At 39.3% G+C, this 25,748-nt stretch overlaps 1 protein-coding gene across 2 annotated transcripts in view; it reads right to left on the reverse strand.

The window, feature by feature from the left end:
• Window positions 1-25,748, reverse strand: part of LOC149807290 (eukaryotic translation initiation factor 2D-like) — a 67,706-nt gene that overhangs the window by 20,074 nt on the left and 21,884 nt on the right. For both annotated transcript variants that reach the window (XR_016422274.1, XM_089964888.1), the window contains exons 7-9: window positions 10,454-10,571; window positions 7,554-7,599; window positions 3,575-3,678 (exon numbers count right to left, since the gene is read on the reverse strand). Coding sequence is in view for 1 of the 2 variants with exons in the window: in XM_089964888.1 (XP_089821014.1) it covers window positions 3,575-3,678; window positions 7,554-7,599; window positions 10,454-10,571 (268 nt within the window). In the remaining variant the exon portion in view is untranslated. The remainder of the gene's footprint in view (window positions 1-3,574; window positions 3,679-7,553; window positions 7,600-10,453; window positions 10,572-25,748) is intronic.

Genomic DNA, 25,748 nt, shown 5'->3' on the forward strand with positions numbered 1-25,748 from the left:
CCAATTCAAACTGGCTTGGAAACTGTCACTGAGATGTCATACAACTCCAAAAATGCTAAGATTCTGAATATTGGGAGCAAGGTCTCTTGGGTTTAGATTGCTCCCAAACCTTGGTATGGAAAGGCAATAGTTACTAAATAAATTTCAATTAAATTTTATTCCAATTAGTGGGCTGACACTATATATACACACACACACAATTCAGCGCTCAATGCAGCACCATTCATTATGACACAATTCTGGATACAACTGGGTCATACCATGGACTATCCACTTTCAAATTTTCAAACGAACAAAGAAATAAATAATTTCCAATATTCATGAGCTTAAAGATTCATTCAACTTTTTATTCAAGCTTGGCACCAGTGAAACTTGTTAATATATCTGCTTTTGTCTCTAATTACCAAATATATTCACTTATAAATTAAGGTAAACTGCAAAAAATATAGACCCTGATCTGTCACCACATGATGTACAGGCAGATCAGGGTCTATGTTGTTTGTTCTACTCGCTGCTACTAACAAACTGCAAAGACCCAAATCTGCTGATGCATTATGTGATATCAGATCTGGGTCTGTGCAGTTTGCATGTGGTATTTGGATACTGTTTTCCATAACCTGCCACAGAACAATCAAATTTCCCATCAGTTTAAATTAAATGTGCCATTTTGACTACTTCTGCATCCATAACATGTTGGTAGAACTAGTATTTCTCAGCAAGCATTAGCTAATCCTCTATGCAATTTGAAAAAACCCATGTGGTAATGAACAACTACTTATCAGATAAACTTGTCTGCTACATAGTCTTTTAAAAGACTAGTGATCCGAGTTTTCCCAAACAGCCAAATTCATCCAAGTTTTCCCAAACAGCTAAGTTTTCCATATGGCCATAATGATCCAAGCTTTGCCAAACAGCCATAATGACCCATGCTTTTGCCAAGCAGCCATAATGATCCAAGCTTTCCTATATGGCCATAATGATCCAAGCTTTGCCAAACAGCCATAATGATCCAAGCTTTCCCAAATGGCAATAATGATCCAAGCTTTGCCAAACAGCCATAATGATCCAAGCTTTGCCAAACAGCCATAATGCACCAAGATGAAAACCACTGTCATTTTTTGTTTCTTGGTACTGCTTATCTGCACAATGTACACTGGAAAATAAAGTACACCATATCCTAGTATGGGGAGCCATGTGCTTAGCTTGTAGAGCATTGTACTCATAACTGAGGGGTCCCCAGTTTGATACCTGCCCTAGCCAACCTGGATGGACTTCTGCTGTTTCCTTAGGAAAGGCACTAAACTCATGTTTCCTCTGCATGATGTAGCCAAATAAAAAGCTGACAGTGCCTTTAAAAAACCAACCAACCAATCTTTTAGTGTCCAACTACAAACAAGCAGTCTACATGAAGACTGTCCATATTAGTTTTATAAGATGTAAACATGATTTTAGCTTCTTTTTCCATTCATAACTGTATATACTAGCTTGTAAGTCATGTCCTAATGCAAACAGCATACTTGTTCTACCGATTACTCCTAAAAAAATGCATAGACCCTGATCTACCAGCACATTACCTGACAGTAAATCTGGATTTATGAAGTTTCCATTTGGATCCAACTTGTGTGTATATATGATATGCAACATTTTAAAGAAAGGTAGAAATAGCAACATTTTTCTGTGAATATTCGCCACATAGGGCTTTCACTTACCAAAGGAAGAAGATTAGTGATGAATACTGATTCAGGTATCACTGATAAATAGAGACTTCAGGAGTTCCACAAGGAATGGTCATAGGCCACCTGCTGTTCTTGATTTATATCAAAGACTTACCACTGAGTCGACTCCCAAGTTAGCATTTTTGCCAATGACAGCTTGCTGTACAAAGTAATCAGTTCACACCTGGATGCAGAACTCTTACAAGCAGAACTGGACTGCCTACAACTGAAAAATGACTGGCTGATGGAGTTCAATCCTGACAAGTGTGAGGTCATCCAAATTACCAGCAAGAGATGATCATCCCAACCATATATTCCATTCAAGGTCAAGAACTGAGGATGACATCTAAGGCCAAATATCTGGGAGTAACCATCGATAGCACTTTATCATGGAACAGCCACACTGATTCTATTATAAAGAAGACTAACAACACCACAGCATTCCATCAAAGACACCCATCCATATGTCCCGAACAAGTAAAATCAACATGCTACAAATCCTTTTTATGTCCACAGTTGGAGTATGCGTTGACTGTTTGGGACCCATCTACCAAATCAAACATTGCCAAACTTGAAGCAGTACAATGTAGGACAGCACAGTTTACTGTTAGCAATTATCAGTGAACCAGCAGTGTCACCACCATGCTCCAACATTTGGGATGGGAAAAGCTTCCAGTCCAGTGACAACAAGCAAAAGCTGTTATGATGTACTGGACTGTACACCAACTAGTTGATATCCCAACAGTACCATACCTCCTCTAGACAGGAGCTTACACTAGAGGGCATTCATGCAGATTTTTTGTCCCCATTACTAGAATCAACACATACGAAGACTCCATCTTCCCATCAGGAATCCACCTGTGGAACACCCTACCATCCAACCTAATCAAAATGACAAACCCATAGATGCTTCCAGAGCAGGGGTTAGCAAGGGGATCATTTAGCCTCCAATTAGAGATGCCTTTAACCTGTTTATAGCTGAACTTGGACCTCTCACCATATGTATATAGTTCACATCAAGTGTGAGTATGCTCCAGAGGAACCCAACACATAATTGGAAACAGAAGAAGAAATAGTGCCCCAGTTCAGAGTGAATTTTTTTAAAGAGACAGATCTACCAAACAAATAGTAAGTATGGATTTGAGAATGCAATACACTGTTTCTGTATGATAGCTTTATCTGCCATGCATGTGATTATTTAGATGTCTATGTGAAAAATTACCATAATATGATGAAGAAAGAAAAATGTTTGTGTACATAAATGCTGCCAGTATTTTCTTGTTTTGGGTGTTTCATTTGATCTTTCCTCCCCCTTTGCTCACATATACGTACATATTTCACAGAGTTTTTTTTTATCATTTACTTTATATGGCAGTTCAGTAGATTATTTGGTTGGTAGCTATAGACCCAAAATACTACATTAAACTGAAGGAGTGTTGTATCTTTGATGAACTATTTCCATCAAAATAGATATAAAGTGTAGATACAGACATTCTCTGTGTGACTTATGCCTAAATAGATACGAAGTGTAGATAGATATACTCTGTGCAACTTCTGTCTAAATAGATACAAAGTGCAGGTAGACATACTCTGTGATTTTTGTCTAAAAGATACAAAGTGTTGATGGACATAATCTGTGTGACTTCTGTCTAAATAGATACAAAGTGCAGGTAGACATACTCTGTGATTTTTGTCTAAAAGATACAAAGTGTTGATGGACATAATCTGTGTGACTTCTGTCTAAATAGACACAAATAACAGATAGACATACTCTGTTACTTCTGTCTAAATAGATACAAAGTGTAGATAGACATAATATGTGCAACTTTTGTCTAAACAAAGTGTAGATACAGACATACTCTGGGTGACTTCTGTCTACTTCCACAATACTGTCCACTCCTTTTGATAGTTCCTTTACTTTTATAAAACCCTTCTTCTCCATGCTCTGCAAAAACTTGGATAACTGAAAAGACATAAAGTTAGACATATGCAAGGCTATGCAATGAATTCAACTTTCCTGCTGACATAGATAAAGACATATACCTAAAGTCAGACATATGCAAGGTTATGCAATGAATTCAACTTTCCTGCTGACATAGATAAAGATATAAATAATATTAGACATATGCAAGGCTATGCAATAAATTGACTTTCCTGCTGACATAGATAAAGGCATATACATAAAGTCAGACATATGCAAGGCTATGCAATGAATTCAACTTTCCTGCTGACATAGACAAAAATACATTTATAAAGTTAGTCATACGCAAGGTTATGTAATGAATTCAACTTTCTTGCTGACATAGACAAAGATACATATATAAAGTTAGACATATGCAAGGCTATGCAATGAATTCAACTTTCCTGCTGACATAGATAAAGACATATACATAAAGTCAGACATATGCAAGGCTATACAATGAATTCAACTTTCCTGCTGACATAGACAAAAATACATTTATAAAGTTAGTCATATGCAAGATTATGTAATGAATTCGACTTTCTTGCTGACAGAGACAAAAATACATATATAAAGTTAGACATATGCAAGGCTATGCAATGAATTCAACTTTCCTGCCGACACAGACAAAAATACATACATAAAGTTAGTCATACTCAAGGTTATGTAATGAATTCAACTTTCTTGCTGACATAGAAGATTAATGAAATGCTTGTAATTGGGTCATTTCAATAATTGAAACAGAAACACAATTCTGAAAAAACTCAATTCATCAATAATGATTAGCTGTGGTAGTGACAGCCTTGCAATTCTTTGCTGTTTGTATCAGCCCATTTATAGGTCAAAGCACAGTCTAGTATCTTCCTTCACTAGCCTTCTTGTGCAGAGGTGTCCAGAATTTTCAGACAGTCTTCAATCTTTTTGATTTGAAGATAAAAACAAATGAAAGCTGTATAACCTTAAATGTTCAATACATTTTAAAACATCACCTGTGAAATGTTAAGCCTCAAAGCCTGTGAAATAAATAATACAATTCTAAGCTGAGAAATGGTGAAAATTGGTTGTGTGAATGCAAGTGTCTGTTGCTTTTCAAAGTTAATGGTTCTGACCAATTCCTATGTACCCAAAATCCTGACCCTTTGCACTCCCCTGGCATGCTTTTCTTCAAGAGAGAATTGAAAAATAATCCTCCAATATTTCTTTCACAAATGTCCATCCATGTCTGTGTTGGTGCTAGCAGTGGTCAAAGTTGCTAACGTTGATACGAACTGTAAGACGGCAGTGAATATCCATTTTAAAACAACGTATCAAGCAATGAAAACATTCAGGGTTTGTGGTAGTTGGCCGAGTTGCAATGTAAAGTTTCTGATAGCTATTAGTGTAACGTATTTTTGAGGCAAGGAAGAGTGAATTACTTTGCAGTTGAATTTTAAGGACGAAATAGACTAAATTTATGCAAATACATAATTTATTATTAATAGCTGAATTATTAATTTGAAAAGTAATTGAGATAACATGAGTATGTATGATCATAAATTCTGGTAGTATGAACACTAAAGTCAAGCGAGAGCAATATCCTGAATGGAACATTCCACGGTGCAACTCGTTTCAGATTAACCAGATATTCAAACATGTTAATGTTTTTTGTTTTCAAGAGTTACTTGAGCACTTGATACAATGTTTATTGCAATGTGTTCACAGAAGATCTGATGACAAAGTAAAGGTGACACAAATGTCTAAACAAATAAGATTATCTCATTTTTTAACACTACTAGTGCATTATGCACTATAATTGTCCTTTGTCCCTTTAAAATGTTGCGTGTCCTCCAAATCTGAAAGGTGAAGGACAGGGTCCCTGCCCTTGGAGATTATAGGTGCAACATTGGGTCATTAAGTAAATGTAAAATTTAACCTTAAAGTCAGTAAGATGTGAAATGAAGGTCACTGTGACATTCTTATATGGTAAGGGTACCAAATCAATAGAGATGCATACAATGATTTGATGATTCTATCATGAACAGAGCTTTAAAAACAAACAACTTTAAACATGACATTTAATCAAATTCAGTGAACCATGAAATGCAGGTCACAGCAACTTACTTTTGTGATGAGTGTGTAATGCTCATCAAGATGCATTCTCTCACCAGTTGTATGAATCTAGTTATATATATATAGTTATATATATCCACATAAGATGCTAAATGCAAAAGCTTAACTTAAAGCCTGTAACATATGAAATCTAGGTCACAATGACATTCTTTTGTAGTAAGGGTAAGGCACTAATAGCCATGCATACAACCATCAAGTCTGATGAAGCTAGGATAAAAAAAAACATGACAAATAAACCTAAAACATGCAATTTTATCAAAGTCAGTGAGCATACAACACAAGTCACAGCAACCAACTTCTGTGCTGAGGGTGTAGTATTGATCAAGATGTTTCTTTTTTCCAACTGCATGAATCTAGGTATAACAATATAAATTTACAAAGTGCTAAATCATATTTAGTCAGGAGCAAAATGCAAGAACTGAAAAAAGTCGATAAAATGCAAAATATAGGTCACAGTGACCTTCCCGTGGTAAGGGATGTAGGTCACAATGACGCTCCTGTGGTAAGGGTGTAGTACAAATTGAAATACATACAATCATGTAGTTTGAGGACACTGATGCTAACACCGGGGGTAGTACAATAGCTTACTTCTACTAGGTATAGGGAGACCAATGCCTACTCAAAGCTAAAAAAACAAAACAAGTCAAAAAGAGGTTTAACTGGGATAAGACAATTACAAGACAACCAAAAAAAGTCACCTAACACCCTGGCAGGGCATGGTGGAATCATTTAGCAACGTTAAGAAAAAACCCAACTGACAATGTCAAGAAAATTCAACACTAAGAGAAACAAAAGGGCAGAAGGAAAATACACTAAATAATTACAATACACATAATAAAAATGATCAATTTCCACTAATAAACACAAAACAGAAGCAATTTTATATAGTATGTAAATTTCTAAACCATAAAGATTATGACTAGTGGGTATGCACTTGATTATAGGGCAGACTTCTGGAGTCCTTCAGAGAGTCACCCTATGGCAAGATGAATTCTCATCATTTGGACAAGGATAATTTCCATCTCAGAAAGGTTTGCTACATATTAGCAACAGGTTTTGTATTGCTGATTATGAACTTCACGTAATTTCTCTAGTTTTTAAATGTTCATCCACATCTGATGGCAAAGTATCTTTCTTCCAATAATGAAAGGCCTCTATGCCAGGACAGGACACTTCCGTTCAGTGGTTGAAATAAAGGTACATAAATGTTTTATGTTTATAGTAATTGTGGCCACATTTGATAGTGGATCTGCATAATTTGTTTAAATGTGAAAGGCCTTCAGCTTTATGTCAAGTACTCTGGAGTGGATTTTACAAAGTTATTAAAAGTTTTTTTCTTCTATTTAGGCAGCCATATGTGACAGCAGATTGGTACCATTTGTATAAACTTCAAGCTTCTTCATGCCAGGAAGCTTTCTATCAAATTTGGTCGAATTCCATGGAGAGGATCTGGAGAAAGTCATTTAAGAGAGTTTTAACCAGAGTAATGGTGCCAATATCAGATGGCATTATTTGTATAAATTTAAGCTGTTAATATGATAATATTTGCAGTCAAATTTTGTCATATTCTGATTGGCACCCAGATAAAGCCATTTAAAATGTTTTTGCTTTCCCCATGGACACACTGAGGTAGATGACCCTGGCTGGCCAGGATGGGTATCAAAGCACGTGGCATCATCTGAACATGGACAATGGAAAATACCATAAGCTCACTTGGTCTTATGGCTATGTGGGATGAAAATTGTTTGAGCAAGGAAACATGCACCAACCTTTTTATATCTTGATTTCTTAATATCAAGAATCTTTCCGGAGGGGCTGAAAAAAAAGAAAGCAATCTAAAAACAGAAGGCTAAAGTGAGTATTAGATTGCTCACATGGCTGACATCTGCCTATAGCCAAATGCAAGAGGAGCTGGCCAATAAGTCTGGTTCAGAAGGATGCTTTCAGTTTAAATTTATTCTATAAATGCTATTGGTTGCATATATAACGAAAACAATTGTTTCGAAGGTTTCTTTTAATTTTGTATCTTCATGCAGACTTGATGGTAAAATCAACGTAATCTGTCCAAGGCGGAAAGGCCACTATGCCAGGACTACTTATTCCAAAGTTGCTTAAATTCTTTTCAGCAGTTTTTGACATAAAGTTGTGGATATGTTTTTTCTACTTTCCTAATTGCAGCTGCATTTGATGTCAGAACAATATCATTTTGATAGATCTGCAAGGTGTTCAACATAGGAAATCAAATTTGATCAAATCCATCTTTCAGAAGTCTTATTACAGGTTTTCTATTTTTTTAGTAATAGCAGCCATACTTGAAGGAAGATTGGCATAACTGGAATAAATTTAAAAGCTCTTCCATACTAGAATGTTTTTGTGAAATAGCGTTAAACATGGTTGAATGGTTTAGAAAAAGAAGTAATTTAAAAGTTTTTCTATTTTTAATAATGGGAGCCATATCTAATGTTAGATCAATATTTGTATGACATGAAATGTCTTCAGGTGAGGATATTTTTTATCAAGCTTGGCCCAAGTTCTATTCAGCAGCTAAGGAGAATGTCATTTAAAGCTATTTTTAATATTTACTGATGGAGTCCTTTCTATTTTTGGTAATGACAGCCATATTTATTTGAATCTGAATTGGTATCATTTGTACCAAATGGTGTAAGGTCTTTCTGGCAGGATGCTTTCTTTCAACTAATGTGGAGTTTTTTCTATTTTTAGCAACAGCAAAGACATTGGATGGCAGATAGTCATCCTTTGTATAAGTCTTAAAGTTCTTCATGCCAGGATGTACTCTGCCAAATTTGCTAAAAATTAGTCCATTGGTTTATGAGAAGTTTGAAATAGGAATTGCAGATGGACAAACAATGGACGCAGCACTATGCCCAAAAGACACTGACCATGCCATAAACTCACTTGGCCTTTTAGCTATGTGAGCTAAAAATCTGTAAGTACACTATGCATTCATGCTAGGTGTCATTACTCCATGATATATGCTTATCATTTATTGCCTCTCAGTTTGTTACTTTTTATTTGCACTCCTGTTGTCTCACTTTAATTACAGTATGGAACTTCACCGTTGCATTACTAGACATTATCCTATAGAAATACATGACCCCTTTCAGCAAGCGTTGGATGGCTTTTTCACTTGGTAATTTTTATCACTGATTCTCCACATCCAGCTTCTCTATGGATAAAACAAAGTATTTACTCACAAATTCTCTTGCCAATAGAATTTCGAACAGTGGACACTATCCCGGCTGATATAGCATAAAACAGCACATGAGATTTCAAATTAGGTCAAAGTGACTGACTTTGGTATGATCAAGTTACTCCACTTCAGATGGAACCACGTATCAAGTTTCATTACAGCAGATGTCCAGGATAATGAGGATAAAATGAACAAAAAGATGATGCAATAAGGAAATTGTATCTGAAAGCAAAAATACATCAATTCGGGAATAGTGATAAGTTTTTTAAAGAAGGATGACATGGCAGCCATATTGGATATCAGATCAACATCATTTTCCTTCAGGACGACCAACAAGACACCATCAAAAGTCTTTTGGCAAATGACTTTCCATTTATTAGGAGTACTGTAAAAAATTTAAGATGGCCACTTTGGTAGCCATATTGGATGTCTACCTGTAACAATTTTCGTCTATAACCAACTAGACATAATAAGTAGTCTTCTGGTGAAAATTCCATATCAATAATACTTTCTGTTCAGGAGGATTAGTAATAACAAGATTTTCAAGATGGCTGCTGTGGTGGCTATAATGAATGTCAGATGACCACCATTTTTATTCAGAACAAAGTAAACATGTTATGAAATCTTCTACTGAAAACCCCATGCCAATTTGACTTCCTGCTCAAGAGGATTAAGGCTAACATGGTTTTCACGATGGTTCCATGGCCTTATTGGATGTCAGATCAGCATCATTTTCATTAAGAACCAACTAGATATAACCATCTGTTCAGAAGGGTTAGTGATAGAATTGTCAAGACGGCTTACAAGTGGTGGTAATACTGGACTGAGCACCATTTTTATTTAGAACCAACTTGACTTTGGGATAAATATGTGTGTAAAGTCTCATGGCAACCCTCCATGTAGTTTAGGAGGTGTAGTGGTAACAAACAGATGATTGATGGACAACAGGCCATCCTAAAAGCTCTTCTCATCTATGACAAATACAGCCAAAACATAAACCAGTATTTCATTTATGGCTTTTAAAAATTGTAAGTTTGATATGCACATATTCAGAAAAATATTAATGTGTACACTGTGAAAACTAATTTCTGTTTTTCAAGAACTGGTCAAGTCACTGCTCTTTCTTTTATTTCAAGTATGTTTCATCAGCAAAGAAGCAGTCATTTTAATCAGCTGCCTACTTCAGATAGCACATGGCTTTTGTAATTAATGACCAAAATTAAATGTCAAATCCAATCAGATAAAGACATGTAAGTGCATGTTAACTTTCTCCATAATGTGACACTTCTACAGCAAACTCTGTCCTGTACTTCCCCTATTTTAGTGGTGCCACAAAAGTTGGAGGAGAACCTAAGTTTATGGCTAATTTTCAAATATGAACCTGTTCATTGCTGAAACAAACATTTTGTCTTTTCCTCTGGACTAAATTGGAATTGCACTGACTAAAACAATCCTTACCAGTAAGGTGACATGAATGACCTGAAAAAGGTGCTGGTCAATAGTGGCAAATCCGATTTCTTCACAGAATTCTTCAGGGCACACAAAAAGCAAGTGTACAGAAGTTCATCCATCTGATCTGAAAAAAAAGTTTACAACACAATTAGATATCTGCACCACTGCTGCATGCTTCCCTCACCAGCAGGTCTAGTGTTGGTTTCTTCAGCAGAGGCTTTACAATGGCAGGTTTGAAAAATGATGGGAATTCCCTGGATGAGAGAGAGGTATTAATAACATCAGTTAGTGAAGGCAATACTGGATCTAAGCACTCAAGCAGCAGTGATGTTGGAATTGGATCAAGTTCACATGACTTTGGTGCACTCTTCATCAGGATTGTACATACAAAATCCATACAGACAGGTTCAAATGCTGCTATTGGCTGCCGCTCTAATTCACAGTGACCTTTTTTATATGGGTGTAGTACTATGAGAGAGTTACACAATCATATAGCTTAATGATTAAAGCATGAACTGTAAACATGTGTGTGTGTGATTTGGATTTTTAATGTAGCTTTAACAATTTTTCAGTCATATCGCTACCGTGTCTGCAGTGTGGCAGTTTATAGTGATGTCTAGCACTGAGGCATCATGCTGCAGACATGTAGCATGACGTCCCACCACGTCAAATTATCCTGACACCAGGCTGACCAGTCCTAACACTAACCTCTTAATGCTGAGCGCCAAGTGAGGCATCTGTTTATACCATTTCTGCAAGTCTTTGGTATGACTCAGCAGGGGATCGAACCCACAACCTCCCACATCCGAGGCAGACGCTCTAACCACTAGGCCACTGGAGCGGACTGTAAATATGTCATAATGAACCAAAGTCAGTGAGATGTGATATAAGGTCACAGTGTCCTACTTTTAAATGCAAGGCATTTTAGTACTCATTAAGATGCATCATCATTCAAAGTTTAATAGGTATAAGGGTATTAGGGTATTATAAAGTAGTCAATACACCAATGTGGTCATGAGATAAATGCAAAAATTTAATGTCAGCCAGTAAAATATTAATTGTAGGTTACAATGACCATCTTCTGTTGTAAGAGTGTGTTACTAACCAGTTTGATGATTCTGGCATGAATAGAGCTTGAGACTGAACCCAAGACAATGAAGTATAAAATACAGATTACAGTAACCTGTTTCTGTGAAGAGGATGTAGCACTTCTCAAAATCTGTTGACAGACAACATACAACCATACAACACAATGCAGAATCATTCCAAAAGCTCACTTGGACTTATGTTCATTTGAGCAGAAAATACGTCAAAGAATCATTCTACTTATTTGAATCATTAACTCATAATTTGCATCAAACTACTTTATAAGATTCCATTCATAAAAATCTGACAAACATAAAAATTCACTTAAGTGAAATCTGCCACAAATGTGACCTATGGAACTATATATTTTGTCTTGATGGTACAGTGGTTATGGTAACATGCTCAATTTGCAAGTCTGCAATGATCCCAGGTTCAATTATACCTAGGATGTCTCCCCCTCTTAACAGCAGATTCAGAACAAAATTATGGTATCTCAGATGGCAACTTCATGCCTGATGATACACCAACACCAAATCATTATAGAGAAGGTATCTTATACCATTTCACCATACACATCCATTATGCCCTTTGAGTGGATCTGTATCAATGAAAAACAGAATATTCTCCCACACACCCAATGAACAAATATTTTTTTATGGTATCTTCTCCCATCCTGACAAGCAGCAGGGGGGGCGAATCGGACATTTTGTCCAAACGTCATTTGGCTTAATTAGTACTTTCTGCACTCAGCGGATCCGGTGTCGTCAGCGCCTGGTAAAAAAAAAAACGACGTCGTCGTCGTTGTCATCGTCGAGGGGCCAAATCGACAATTGTCCAATCGTCATTTAGTTTAATTGATACCTTCTGCGCGCCAATCCCCAGCGTCGTCAGCGTCCGGTAAACACAGCGACGACCGCGTCGATGTCATCGCCCCCCCCTGCTGCTAAGTGGTTATTTACAATTTAACCGAATATTTGGTCAAGTCCGATACGATATCGTGTCCGAGGATCATGTAAATTTATTGTTACAAATCCATGTGGGGTCGACTGAGCATGACTAAAAAAGTTTCGAAAAACATTAAAGTCCATGTCACCGCCGCACCATGTCTGCCAAATATTTCATAGCGTGTGTGTATCAACGCCGTTGAATACAGCAAGAATATTACAGTTGTCTCTGATTACTTTTGGAATCTGAGTGTATCGTTGAGTGACATATATCACGTCAGTGTTTTTATGCCTGCCTCTGGAAAATATCCTAGCTGGGTTTTTTTGATTGTCTAACATAACATCATCGTACACGACTAGATTGTTAATGTCGCCATCAATATCATCGATACCTGGTGCATCATTGATATCTGTAATAAACTCAATAACATTTTTTTCAGTGATCGCTGATGCATTCTCGTTGAAATCTTTCAACACCTCGTAGCATCGTTGATCATCTACGCTAGGGGCGATTAAATACAACTTATCCCACTTCATCCATCTCATTATTAAATTAAGTAACAATTGCGTCTTGCCGGATCCAGATGGTCCGATGATAATCATCCGGATCGAGTTTGGTAACGCTGCAACATGCTTAACTGGTTCTCTTGTTTTAGTCGCTGAAAAGTCAATTATATTCATGTCTCTATACATAAATTATGGATCTATATTGTGTAAAGTGTAGAGTGCGTACTGGCACAAATGATATGACAACTGTTACAACAAGAAATAACAGATCGGCGCTTACTGGCAAGTGTGTACAATGCGGTACAAAGAAATTTAGATTTATTTCTATTAGACCCGGAGATGTTTTAAAAAAAAGCGAGGAGGTGATATTGCAGCCAAGTTATCAAAACTCCCCGGAACCCCGTGGGCAAAGTATCCAGGAGAAAAGCACCTCCCTGGATATAGCTACTGTGGCCCCGGAACACGATTAGATATCAGACTCGATGATCAAAATCAGCCCAAACCCGGTGAGTATCCAATAAACGCTATCGATAAGGCGTGTCATGCTCATGATGTTGCTTACAAGAGTAGCGATCTGCAACAGCGTCATATCGCGGACGTAAAATTAATTCACGCGCTAAATGCTATTCCTGATAAATCCTTCAAAGAAAAATTGGCCTCATGGTTGGTAAAATCGGCTATGAAAGGTAAATTAATGATTGGAAGCGGAGCTTCTCGCGCTGGTAATTGAAAACGCTAGCGTTTATAATAACAACATGGAATCCATCTATTATTCTCCGAGAGGATACTGGAAGGGGAAGGCCGCAATTGGTAAGCTTGCAAGCGCTGCAAAAGTAACGAGGGCCACTGCGGCTAATTGGTTATCCAAACAGGCTATATGGCAAATCTATCTACCACCGCCTAAACAAATCAACTTCTCGCGCTTTGATATTAGCGTACCTAATGAAGTTCATCAGGCTGATATACTATTTCTGCCGCATGACAACGGTTACAAATACGCGCTAACCGTAGTTGATGTTGCGAGTCGATACAAACAAGCGGAGCCGTTAAAAACAAAGTCAGCAACTGAAGTAGCCGATGCGTTTGAGCGGATTTATCGAAGAGGTCCTCTGCGCTGGCCAAATCTATTACAAGTTGATCCTGGTAGTGAATTTCGCGGCGCTGTTTTATCAACGCTAAAACATCATAGCGTCGCGATACGACGAGGTTATACTGCGCTACATCGTGATCAGGCAATTGTTGAACGATTCAATCGGACTCTTGCTGAACGGTTATTTGGATATCAATATGCGAAGGAATTCATCCAAGAAAAACGATCTCGTGAATGGGTCAAAAGGTTGCCAGGCGTAATTGCAGCGTTAAATAACGAGATTACCCGAGCAATCAACATGAAGCCCAGCGACGCGATTAAATACGAGTATATACCCAGAGGATCAAAAATAGATAGCGTTTCCAGGCCGATTCTCGGCGATGTTACCGTGAGATATCTATATGAACCAGGAGAGCTTGAAGGCGGTAAAAAAAGAGCTACTGATCCTATCTGGAGTGTTACCACACATAACATATCAACGATAACACGATCAACTGGTAGACCACCTATCTATAGACTGGATTCAACTGCTCCTCAGCGCGGATTTACACGCGAGCAACTACAAGTGATACCTGACGATACTCAATTACCCCCGCGTGGTCTTAACTAGCGCCGTTGCGTCTATTGCACTCAAGACATGTCAACCTCACATTGTTTTTGACATGACCGAGACTGTTATCGATCCTATCCACGGTAAATTGGCGAGCGTCTTTATCCGAATAACGCCAACTCATTATACAATTGCAACTCGCGCAGTGATTATTCTGTTGTTGTCGTAGCGAGATTATTAATTCGGCATCAATATCAAAACGCCGCTGTTTTTTTTTATCCTGTTGGCGGTAACCCGAGAGTTTTCTATCAATGACGCTTGCATCGATGATGTCGTTGGTGACTTCGTCGGTGACTCCGTCAACAACAATTCTTCGAAGCTGATTCATTCTCCGTACTCGGGACACCGCAAGATAGACTAGATTGGACCATTCGATGCGATTATCAACCATCCAAACAATTGTATCCGTGATAGTCAGTCCCTGCGAGGAATGTATTGTTGTTGCGTATCCTAGCGTCCACGGGGATTTATCAGCACGTAGCGCGTCCTCAACGACGCTGATATCAACGAGCACAATATCATTCAGCACGAGAATTTGTTTTTCTGTCCGGCCTGGAATTTCAACTTCAATGTTCTGCCGCCGTGTATCCGCGGGTCTATAACATAACGGCACTGGACGCGTTGGAAACTTTTCCTTATGCAACGTAAACAACCTCCGCTGAAGTGTGTCCCTGACTATCTTTCTACTCGCTACAATCAAATCGTTTGGTCTCCATGTTTCCCAGAATTCATTTAACGGCGTTTCCGGAATCACCTCGCGGATTATTTCACATTGAATTCTATCCGGCTGTAATCTGATTAATTTTTTAACCTCGCGCAGTTGTTCATCAAGTGCCCGGTAATCAGTATCGGTTTCTTCATAATAGTCCACGAACCCGCTCAACCAATCATGTGGACCCTCGCCGACAAATGGTGGTGGTTGGCCATGGTCGCCACACATGATTACCGCTGTATTCGCGAGCAGCAACCAATCAAGAAACATTCGTAAAGTATCTAACGAAACAGTACATATCTCATCCCAGATGATAACTTCAGGAATAAATTTTTCGCCCATTCGATCAGGAGTCCACTCACCGCCGCTGTATCGAAAAAAGCTGTGATAAGTAACGGCGTCAACATTTCGTTGTTTTATCTCTCGCGCTAGTCTATGGGTCGGTGTAAGCACGATTATACTTGCCCGCGTTCGAAATAATTCAATTGCCCGAGTCGTCTTTCCTGACCCGCCACAGCCGCTTAAATAAACCGTCTTGTGTCTACAAATTGGATCAGAACACAGTGGTGCATTAGACCATTCTGACAATTTATCACCGCGTAGGTAATAGTTTTCAGCGGTGACATCTGCTGACGGGGAATAATCGCGTCGTATTTCATTTTTAATTCTCCATGTACCCCAACTCTCGTCCGGACTAGTAAACTCGGCTACGTTTTCCTTATACGTTACGTCAATATAAAATGAATCAACGGCTACTCTAACCGTGGTGTTAGGAAATCTATTTATCATCGAGAATAAATTGATAGCGGCGTAACCCAGCATAGACGCCCTCAAATGCGGGTATGCCGGGCTGTCTCCATCGCTGTAGGTAACAACTGTACCCAACTTTGTTCCAATGGACAAGAAAGCTGTTTCGCAGTTCACGTATCTATTTTTCGCCACTGCGTCCTTGATTACGAAATCATATTCTGCGTCATCTATAATCAGCCGTGAGCAATATCGTTTGTAGTCGCAGTTTTTTCCACCTTGTGTGAACTTACCAATTATTCTTCTACCGAGATCTTTTGCCTCGTGGTTTCGTTGGTTAAATATTCTCCTGGACCATTCGACGATATATTCCTCGTCGGCATCAATGTGCTTTCTGGACTCGTCAATTATGCTATCTAGACGCTCCGGTTCTGGTAACCAGACTTCAGTCTGCGCTCGGTATGATATAATCGCGTCACTGACAATCAACGAAACTAGCATTTTACAATCAATCATATACCGTAGCAGCGCTATTGGCAACCACTTTTTTTCAGCCATGTGTCTACCGATCCAAATATAACAACAGCGATGAAGTCCTGCCGCGAATTCAAATGATACTATGCGAGCGAATCCGGTTAAATCAAAATCAGGCAGTGGTCCATTAATAGCAACACGAGTCATTTCATGTCTGGGGTGTCCAAATCGTTTGAAATACTCAGCGGCGGATCCATACCCGAGAAAACTCGCTGGATAACAGGCAACCATATCAACGGAAATCATAGCGTCGCGGTTGTATTCAGTGTTCCATAGTCCACCGTGATAGTATTCCAAACAACTGGATTGTACATCCGGTAGAAATTCCTTGCGCGTTGGGCTCCACGCATTTTTCCTTGCTGCAACATGAGCTGCAACCGATGGAATCGTGAAACAATTTGTTAGCAGTTGTTCATCATGCTCTTCAAATTCCATGGCGGTTTTTTTCATCTTGTTGTGAAATGCTTCAGTGCGATATAATTCGCCGTTTGGTCTTACAAACTGATCAAAGGTATCAGCGCTGCGAAGTAACCACACTGATACAGGGTCGTTTTTACACAAATAAGCAATAGCATCAAATAGTTTCCTCTCCGCGAGAAAACCATCCCGGGAGAATTCCCCCGGGATATACTTTACCGTTCTATCCCGTGGAAACACTGTGATCGCGGGCGTCCATGCGTGTTCGTTATGATCAATAATTTTGATTGGGGCTCCCTTCGATCTGTACTTTGATTCGTGTAATACTTCACCGGTTATCGTTGTAACGGTTATTGGAAATCTCAGCGATGTTTCTAATCTCGCTATGTCGCTGATGGTTGCTCCTCGCTCGCGCACTGTCTCCTCCCACTGGTTGATTTTGCTACGTCGTAAATCAGTCAATTTGTTTCCTCGACATGCATTTGTAAAATGCTCTATTATTCGTTCTGCTACACAATTTATCCCCGTTGACTGTTTCATCGGCGCTAGTTTTCCGATATCAGGTTTCTTATTTAACGGGTATATTCCATAAACAACTGCTGTTTCAGGATACGCTCGTTCATAGTATGGTCTGTCAATTCCGGTTAACAACCCCGGCTTGGAGTCGCGGCTAACAATGACTGTTTTCTTGTCGCTGAGAACTGGTTCAAATTTATCACGTATGATCCAATCACCTGATTCCACCCGGACAATGAATTTTACTCTGAAGAAATACTTTTTACCGTCAAGTTGTGATATTATCGTTGCTGCGCGGTTGTCGTTCATGGTAGCATCAACAACGCCATCAATTCGAAATGTTGACCAACTATGAGATGCACCATCACGCTTGAATTCATCGATACAATCGCGTATTTTACTCAACAGGGTTCTATCGTTTATTAACGCTTTTGGTGCGTCCTTGAGGACTCTATCGAGATTGAACTTAATATTTTTCCAGGGCTTAATTGCTGCTAATCTCTCGAACTCATCCATATAATTAAAACAAGTATTTAAATGAAAGAATATAGTATAATGAATCACTGCAAATGGTTGATGATTGGGTCGACAACCCCGTGCAATAAATCATGTAGAGGTGAATTCTGCGGGTACCATTTACAAAGCGTTCGTAATGGTTCTCTTGGCCCCCTCCCGTGCTTGGTTTGCCACGTCGGTGTAAGAGGAAAATCGCAGTTGTGTATCAATTGTGGCGGAAAGCGATACAGGGAACTAAAACGCTATTATGACAAACGAATAAAAAACGCCGTCATTGACCCCACCGCTGACTTCGTCATCAAAACCCCCCAGGACTACGTTGAAAGATTCATAATTAAACCAAATAATAAATTAGACAAGTAGTATTATTATACAAATGGACCGAGAATTTCAGTCGCATCCCCTGCTCGTCAATTACAAGGCGTCTCGCGACGGCATTGTTAGAAATCGTAGACTGAAGAAGCCGGTTGGTACCGTAAATAATCAGGGGTATTTGACATTTGGTGCCGGAAAGAAGAAGTATTATGTTCATAGGATGGTATTTGAAGTATTTAACGGATTAATCGAGAATGGGCTTGTGATTGATCATATTAATAATAATAAGACTGATAATTCTCTTACAAACCTGCAAGCCATCTCTCAGAGTCAGAATGTCAAAAAAGGCCAAACTGGTAAATACTCAAACAAAGCAAAACCCGTAAAGTCATTTGATACAACAACTCACGAAGAAAAAATATTTCAGTCGATGAATGAAGCCAGTAGATACTTTGACATTTGTGGAGCCTCGATACGATTTGTTGCAGAAGGAATACAGAATTCAGCGATCTCAAAAAAGACCGGGCATAGAATTCGATTTTCATATATAACAGAAATCAGCGAGTGATGAAGTCACCGGCGCCTATGGCGCTGACGAGGTCACGTCTAACGAATTATTAAACACCTTCGGAATTGATACACGGGGTTTCATTTTTTTTTTATTTAAAAACAAGATGTTCTATAAGAATAATGAATATCGAAGACATCAATAATATATTAGCCGAGATTTCAAAATTAAAAAATCAAGGAATTGAATTATCTGATGGTCTCGACAGTGAAAAAATATTATCCGATTATGAAATTATTAACGAACAATCGAAACGGGGGCGTTTTACCCTGGCCCGCGAGTACTTTTTTATAAAACGATTACAACATACGATCAATGAAAACTTGTACCACAATGACGCAAATGCATTCATTGGACTATTTACTGCCGTTGAAATAATACGAAAAAACTCGGACGTGTTTATGAACGACGCCGGGAGATTTCTAGCAAGATCAAAAACATTAGAAGGATTATAGACGAAAACTCCGTGGAGCCCCCGATGGTACACTCGGCGGGAAATTAGAAATTGCTTAGCAATTGCAATAATGGTAGGCGAATCACTTACTACTCGGCTAGCCAGAGAGCAGCTAGCGGCGCTTAAAAAGTTCATACCGTTACGAGACAGGGTCCGAGAACAACTTCAAACGCGGCAGCAACTACAAACCGATTTTACTGTTGGAAGCGAACAACTGTTTGCCCCGGTAACTAAAGCGACTAGGGATGTTACAGCGGCAACAGAACGGGCAATATATGGAGATATTCCTAAGGAAGGCGAACGGAAAGAGGCGCCTCTTCTTCCTGTACTTGAAAAGATAGCAGCAGAGACAGAACAAACACAGCAACGGATAAAACAACTTTCCAGTGATATAAAAACCCAACGAGAGTATGAACGATTAGCTGATATTGATGTTGGTGAATCTCAAAAAATTTCCACTCAAAGAGGGATTTCCTTTATGGATAAACTCACTGAAGGGGCTATAGAGGAAATAAAACGACCTCAATTACTGAAATCCGACGATTATAGGGTTTTTGGTAATTTTGCCGCTCAAAGCTATCATTCAAGAAAAGACTTTTTAAAAGACGAGTATAAAAACAGTAATATAAAACGAGATGACTGGGTTAATTGGTTGTATAAAACGAATAAAGGGGTTGATCGCTTGGATACAAAAGAATTGGGATATAAAGAATTTAAAAAAGGAATTGATGATTATGATATACAACAACAACAAGAACAGCGAAAAGAAAAACGTCAAAAAAAAGCTGGTTCTAAAAAAACAAGCGGAGAGGGGTATCCAAGTGGTAGTGGTCTAGTTGAAAACGCTTGTCCTAACAGTGTTCTCAGTGATATATCACGGCTAGAGGTACTAATCGGAGGAAAACGAGCCGGAAATAACTCTCCGGAAATAATCAATGAGGCCGCTGATATTTGCAAGCGGTTATTTGCAGGCGGTATCATGGACATTAATGCATATCGAACGCTCATAGACGAACTCGTGGATGATTAAAAAAATTATAAAATTATAAAATTATAAAATTGTCAGTTTTTTGGTCGATTTTTGGCCATATTTTGACCGTTTTTGGCAATTTTTTGAGGGCAAAAACCCCAGGAAATCATTTAGAGAAAATCGATGTTTTTGCTGAAAAATCGAAAAAAAACGACTATAGGCAACAAAAAATGACCAAAAATGACTAGAAATCAAGAAAAAACCGGAAAAAAAACGGATTTTTATCGAGGGCAAAAACCCCAGGAAATTTTGATAAAATTTATTCCGGTTTTCCACACGGCGGTGGGGGGGGGGTGATCAATCACTGGTGATCACAATCACTAATTGAAAAACCGGTGTTTTTAAAATAAAGATGATCATACACTACAACCACGATAAACCAGTACTCGTCTACGTGGTAAACTCGCGATTGCCTGTTTACCGCGCGTACTATGGAGATGGTCTCGGTAGCACCATTGCGGGGTTATTTACAAGAATGGCTCCAAAAGTAGCGCCGTTAGCCAAACAATTAGGAATGAAGGCTATTGATGTTATTCGTGATAAGGGTATTAGTGCTATTGGAGACGTTGCCGGAAAGGCGCTTTCTGCAGCAAAGGACAAACTAATGTCGTTGGTGAGGAGAAAAAAACAGAAACCACCAGTGATGCCATCAACGACAGTGATGCCTGCGAATGTCAGTAAAGTAATAAATAACGCCGTGGAAGAAAAACTAGCGTCGTTGGTAAACAATAATCAAGATGACATCGCAAACATAATAGCGGGAAGTGGTTTAAAACCACGACGATGATTTAGATGCATCAGCGTATTATTAAATAAAATGTTTAAACGAACAGCTGACCCGGCGTTTGATATGGACGCACCAGTGCACAAGGATGATTCTGTCCGTAATTATCAATTTTATTCCTATCATGCAGTACAACCCGACATACGATCGCGAATTGAACTTCAAGTCCATGATACCAGTAAATATTTTTTACCGTGTGAAGCGTTTATTGAAATCGAAGGAGAACTTGTAACAGAGGCCGATACTCCTGCTGTACCAGCACCGTATCCAGATGGTACCAAAGTTGGCTTAGTCAATAACGGCGTAATGGCGCTATTTGAGAGCGCAAAATATCTCATTGACGGGCGAGAGATCGAGTCTATAGAACGCGATGTTGATGTTGCTACAACAATAATCGGGCTAGCAAGATATTCCGACGATTATACAAGATCAGCGGGTCCATCTATGATGTTTGCAAAGGATACTAAAAACACTGCTGGAAACTCGCAATTTGTGGTAAGACGACCAAGAAATAATGCTAATAACGCTGATGCTGATGTTGAGAATATGATTATAAACAGCGATCCTAATTTTAACATCGGAGCTGCAACACGCATATCAATGTTAACAGGGGCGCGTAGATCTTTCTCATGCGCGATTCCACTGCATCATATATTTGGATTTTGTAGGAACGTGCGAAAAGTTATCTACGGAGCAAAGCATACTGTGGTGCTTGTGCGAAAAGGTGATGATAGAAATGCAATTTGGAGAATTCCAGCGGATCCTGCAAATCCAAATAATGACCCTGGTAAAGTCGTTTTAACTAAAATATTATTGTGGATGCCAGTAATGACTCCATCCATTACCACAGAGGCACGATTGCTATCATTTATGGAGCAGGGAGGAAAATCATTACTAAGTTGGTTAACAACAACAACAGATACTAAGCAATCAAATATCAATGGTATATTCACATGGAACCTGGCATCACAACAAGGCATTTCGGCTCCGCGTCATATATTTGTTGCGTTGCAGGATATTACGAGAGTTGATAATCAGTTATTCAGCCATATGATATTTGATCGATTAGGCGTTACTGACGTCTCGCTGAGAATAAACGGCCAGCAGGAACCATCTGAGGATATACAACTTAATTACGGTCAAAACCATATTGCACGCGTGTACCATCGGTTGCTGTCGTATATGAGTCGTGATCAAAACGTCGACACTGGTTTGCAAATATCACAACATGATTTCAAAGAACTATATCCGATCTATTACTTTTCGCTGGAACATCTTGATTTAACAAGACAATCCGTCGTTGATATACACTTCCGAGCTAATGTAACTCGCGACGCTATTGCTGATTATAGAGCTATTGCTGTCATCCTCAGCGATAAATCAATGCTGTTGGAAGGTGTTGGTGGACGAATGAGAATCGTTGATGCGCCAGTGGAAAACATGTAATTGAAAGCACAAAACGCGTTTACAATAAAATGTCGTATAGTGTCGTCAGTGTAGAGTTGACTGATGGTCAAGTCAAGAAATTACGATCAAAGTCGGCTAAGCAATGCGGGACCACAATAACGCTGAAGCCGTCACAGATGGCAGGTGGTAATCATAAGATATCGTTGACGGCGCGTCAAATAAAACATTTCAATAATGCGATGAAGAATAGAAAGGGTGTTCAAATAGATTTCTCGGCCGCAGCGATTAAAAACATGGAAAAGACCGGTGGGATATTTCCGCTGTTAGCCGCAATTCCAGCGTTGATTGCCGCGGCGGCCCCAGCAGTGGCTAAGGCGGCTGCGTTGGGGGCCGTTGGTACCGCGGCGGGAATGGCACTGAAAAAGGCAACCGGGAAAGGCTATAAAAAAAAACGACCCGTAGCCGGAAAGGGTCTAAGACTACCGGGAACCCCGTATTCATGGTACTCGGGAAAGGGTCTAAGACTACCGGGGACCGTTTAATGACTCCCATGTCTAATTTTGATTTAATAGACGCCGCAAACGCGCTAGCGATAAAAAACTTCAGAGGTGTTTTTATGAGGGATCAATTACCGGCGGCACCAAGGAATATTGAAACCGGTATAATTAACCTCGATGGGTCCTCCGGAGCGGGGACTCATTGGGTTGCGTACGCGATTGATCTGCGTGCGATCATCTATTTTGATTCATACGGGTTAGCCCCGCCAAACGAGTTCATGCGGTATATCCGGGCGTGTTCAGCCCGGGCTTTTTATTCCACGCTGCCAACACAGCGATTAAGCGACCCACCGATATGTGGCCGTGAGGTATTGAACGTACTCGCGGCGATTTCATCATCGCGAAAACCACCTCATGTGATTGTAAACGAATACACTAGTGGGGTCGTAGAGGCCCGGCGGGTTAATTAGAAACGCCGTTTTTTTTACAATAACGATGATTGATATTTGGGGACGACCGGTTTCGGCGCTGAAAGAATCCACGGAAACGGCCGCCGCCGACATAAAAAAACTAATCGAGGATGAAATCGCTGATACGTTGAATTTAACCAGTGTTGACCAGGGTGAAATAGTTGTATTTCAAGACCGCCAGGGTAAATTGAAATCCGGTAATGTGTCGCTGAATGACGTTTTAATACGACGGCGTGATGCCGCCGAGGACACTATCGCGCTGTATACCGGCGACGGACGACTCAAGCCGGGTGAACATATATCGACGGTAACATTAGTCCAGGACGGTTTTACAAGGTTAGATAGATCGGTGACCGAACTTGACGCGCAGGTGAAAAAATCTGTCGCCGAGGTGAAAAAATCTATCACCGATATACAACTCACTACCGCTAGTTTTTTTGGGACCCCGACGGTGACCGAACCAAATCTTGCAACAATAAAAAATACTATTTTGGAGTTTACGACGCTGTCAGGCCAATTTTACACGTTACGAAAAAATGTTAACAGGATCGATGACAACTTTGATAAATTTTTTGGTAAAAAAAATACCAAGCTGGATGAGATTACAATAACTATAAATGATATCACTGCGTATGGACAGGAAATAAAAATAATCAAAGCTGATGTTGCAACGAACAGAAATAATGTAGACGCGCATGAGCGGGAAATAGAAATAATCGGCGCTAATGTTGCAACGATCATAAATAATGTAGACTCGCATGGACGGAAAATAGAAACAATCAAAACTGATGTTACAACGATCATAAATAATATGGACGCGCATACACAGGAAATAGGAACAATCAAAACTGATATTGAAGCGAACAAAAAAGGTGTGGACGCGCATACACAGGAAATAGGAACAATCAAAACTGATGTTGAAGCGAACAAAAAAAATGTAGACGCGTATTGGCGGGGAATAGGAATAATCAAAACTGATGTTGCAGCGAACAAAAAAGGTATAGACGTGCATACATATGAAATAGGAACAATCAAACTTGATGTTGCAGCGAACAAAAAAAGTATGACCGAGAATACACGGGAAATAGAAACAATCAAAACTGATATTGAAAGCTCGATCAAAAGGGGTTTATACGTGCATACACAGGAAATAGAAACAATCATAGTTGATGTTGCAAATATCAAAGACAGAATACCGGAAATGATAAAAATAAAAATCCCTCATGAGAACACCATCAACACAGTATACACAATTCGGCATGGATCATTCGATTGGACTCCTACACAGAATACAGTAAATATCACCGCAACTGTTAAGGGCATTTATCGATTGACACTGGTTTCAATGATGCAGTTTAATATATTATCGTCGAGTTCATCCGGGTTTAACAATACAATATCAACAATTATAGACAGGAACGCAACTGAACAGTTTACAATTTATGCCGTTGATGGAAATCTAGCCGGGGCAAACATCACATGGTATGTGGAATTTGTAGCGAATCTAATTAATTAAAAACACTAGCTCTTTTAAAATAAAAATGACCACCAAGGAAATTGAATCAGAGGTATCACCGACGTCACATCAATATCGATTCGATACCGCAAAAGAATTCTCCGCGAACTTGAAAACGCTTTCCGAACAATACTGTGTAAAAATAAAAAAATACCGCCGAAAAATAACCGCCATCGACGCGGTCGTGTACTCGGTGTCGGGTATAGTAGCCGGTACCGGTGTTATTTTATCCACGGTAACCACGATAGCCCCGATCGCTGTTCCAATCGCTATCTCCGCAATGACAACAGTTGCTGGAGTCGCCAACGCAATCACTAGGAAGATATCATCGTGTTTTCAGAAAAAACTCAACGAGTATACAGTAAAACATCAAATAGTATCCGACGCGTACTCGAAATTATCCGGGTTGATCTCGTTGTCAATTGATAATTTGTTCGTATCCGATGTTGAATTCTCCACGATGGTCCAGTTGTATAGCTCCGCGATGTCAAAAATCGAGGATTTTCAACTGGAAGCCGGAACCACCTGGTTGTTGAAATTAGACACTAAAAACAACGAATAATAATAATGTCGCTGAACCC

Source organism: Sinohyriopsis cumingii, chromosome 1, assembly GCF_028554795.1.
Source record: "Sinohyriopsis cumingii isolate HCF-2022 chromosome 1, ASM2855479v2, whole genome shotgun sequence".
Lineage (NCBI taxonomy): Eukaryota > Metazoa > Mollusca > Bivalvia > Unionida > Unionidae > Sinohyriopsis > Sinohyriopsis cumingii.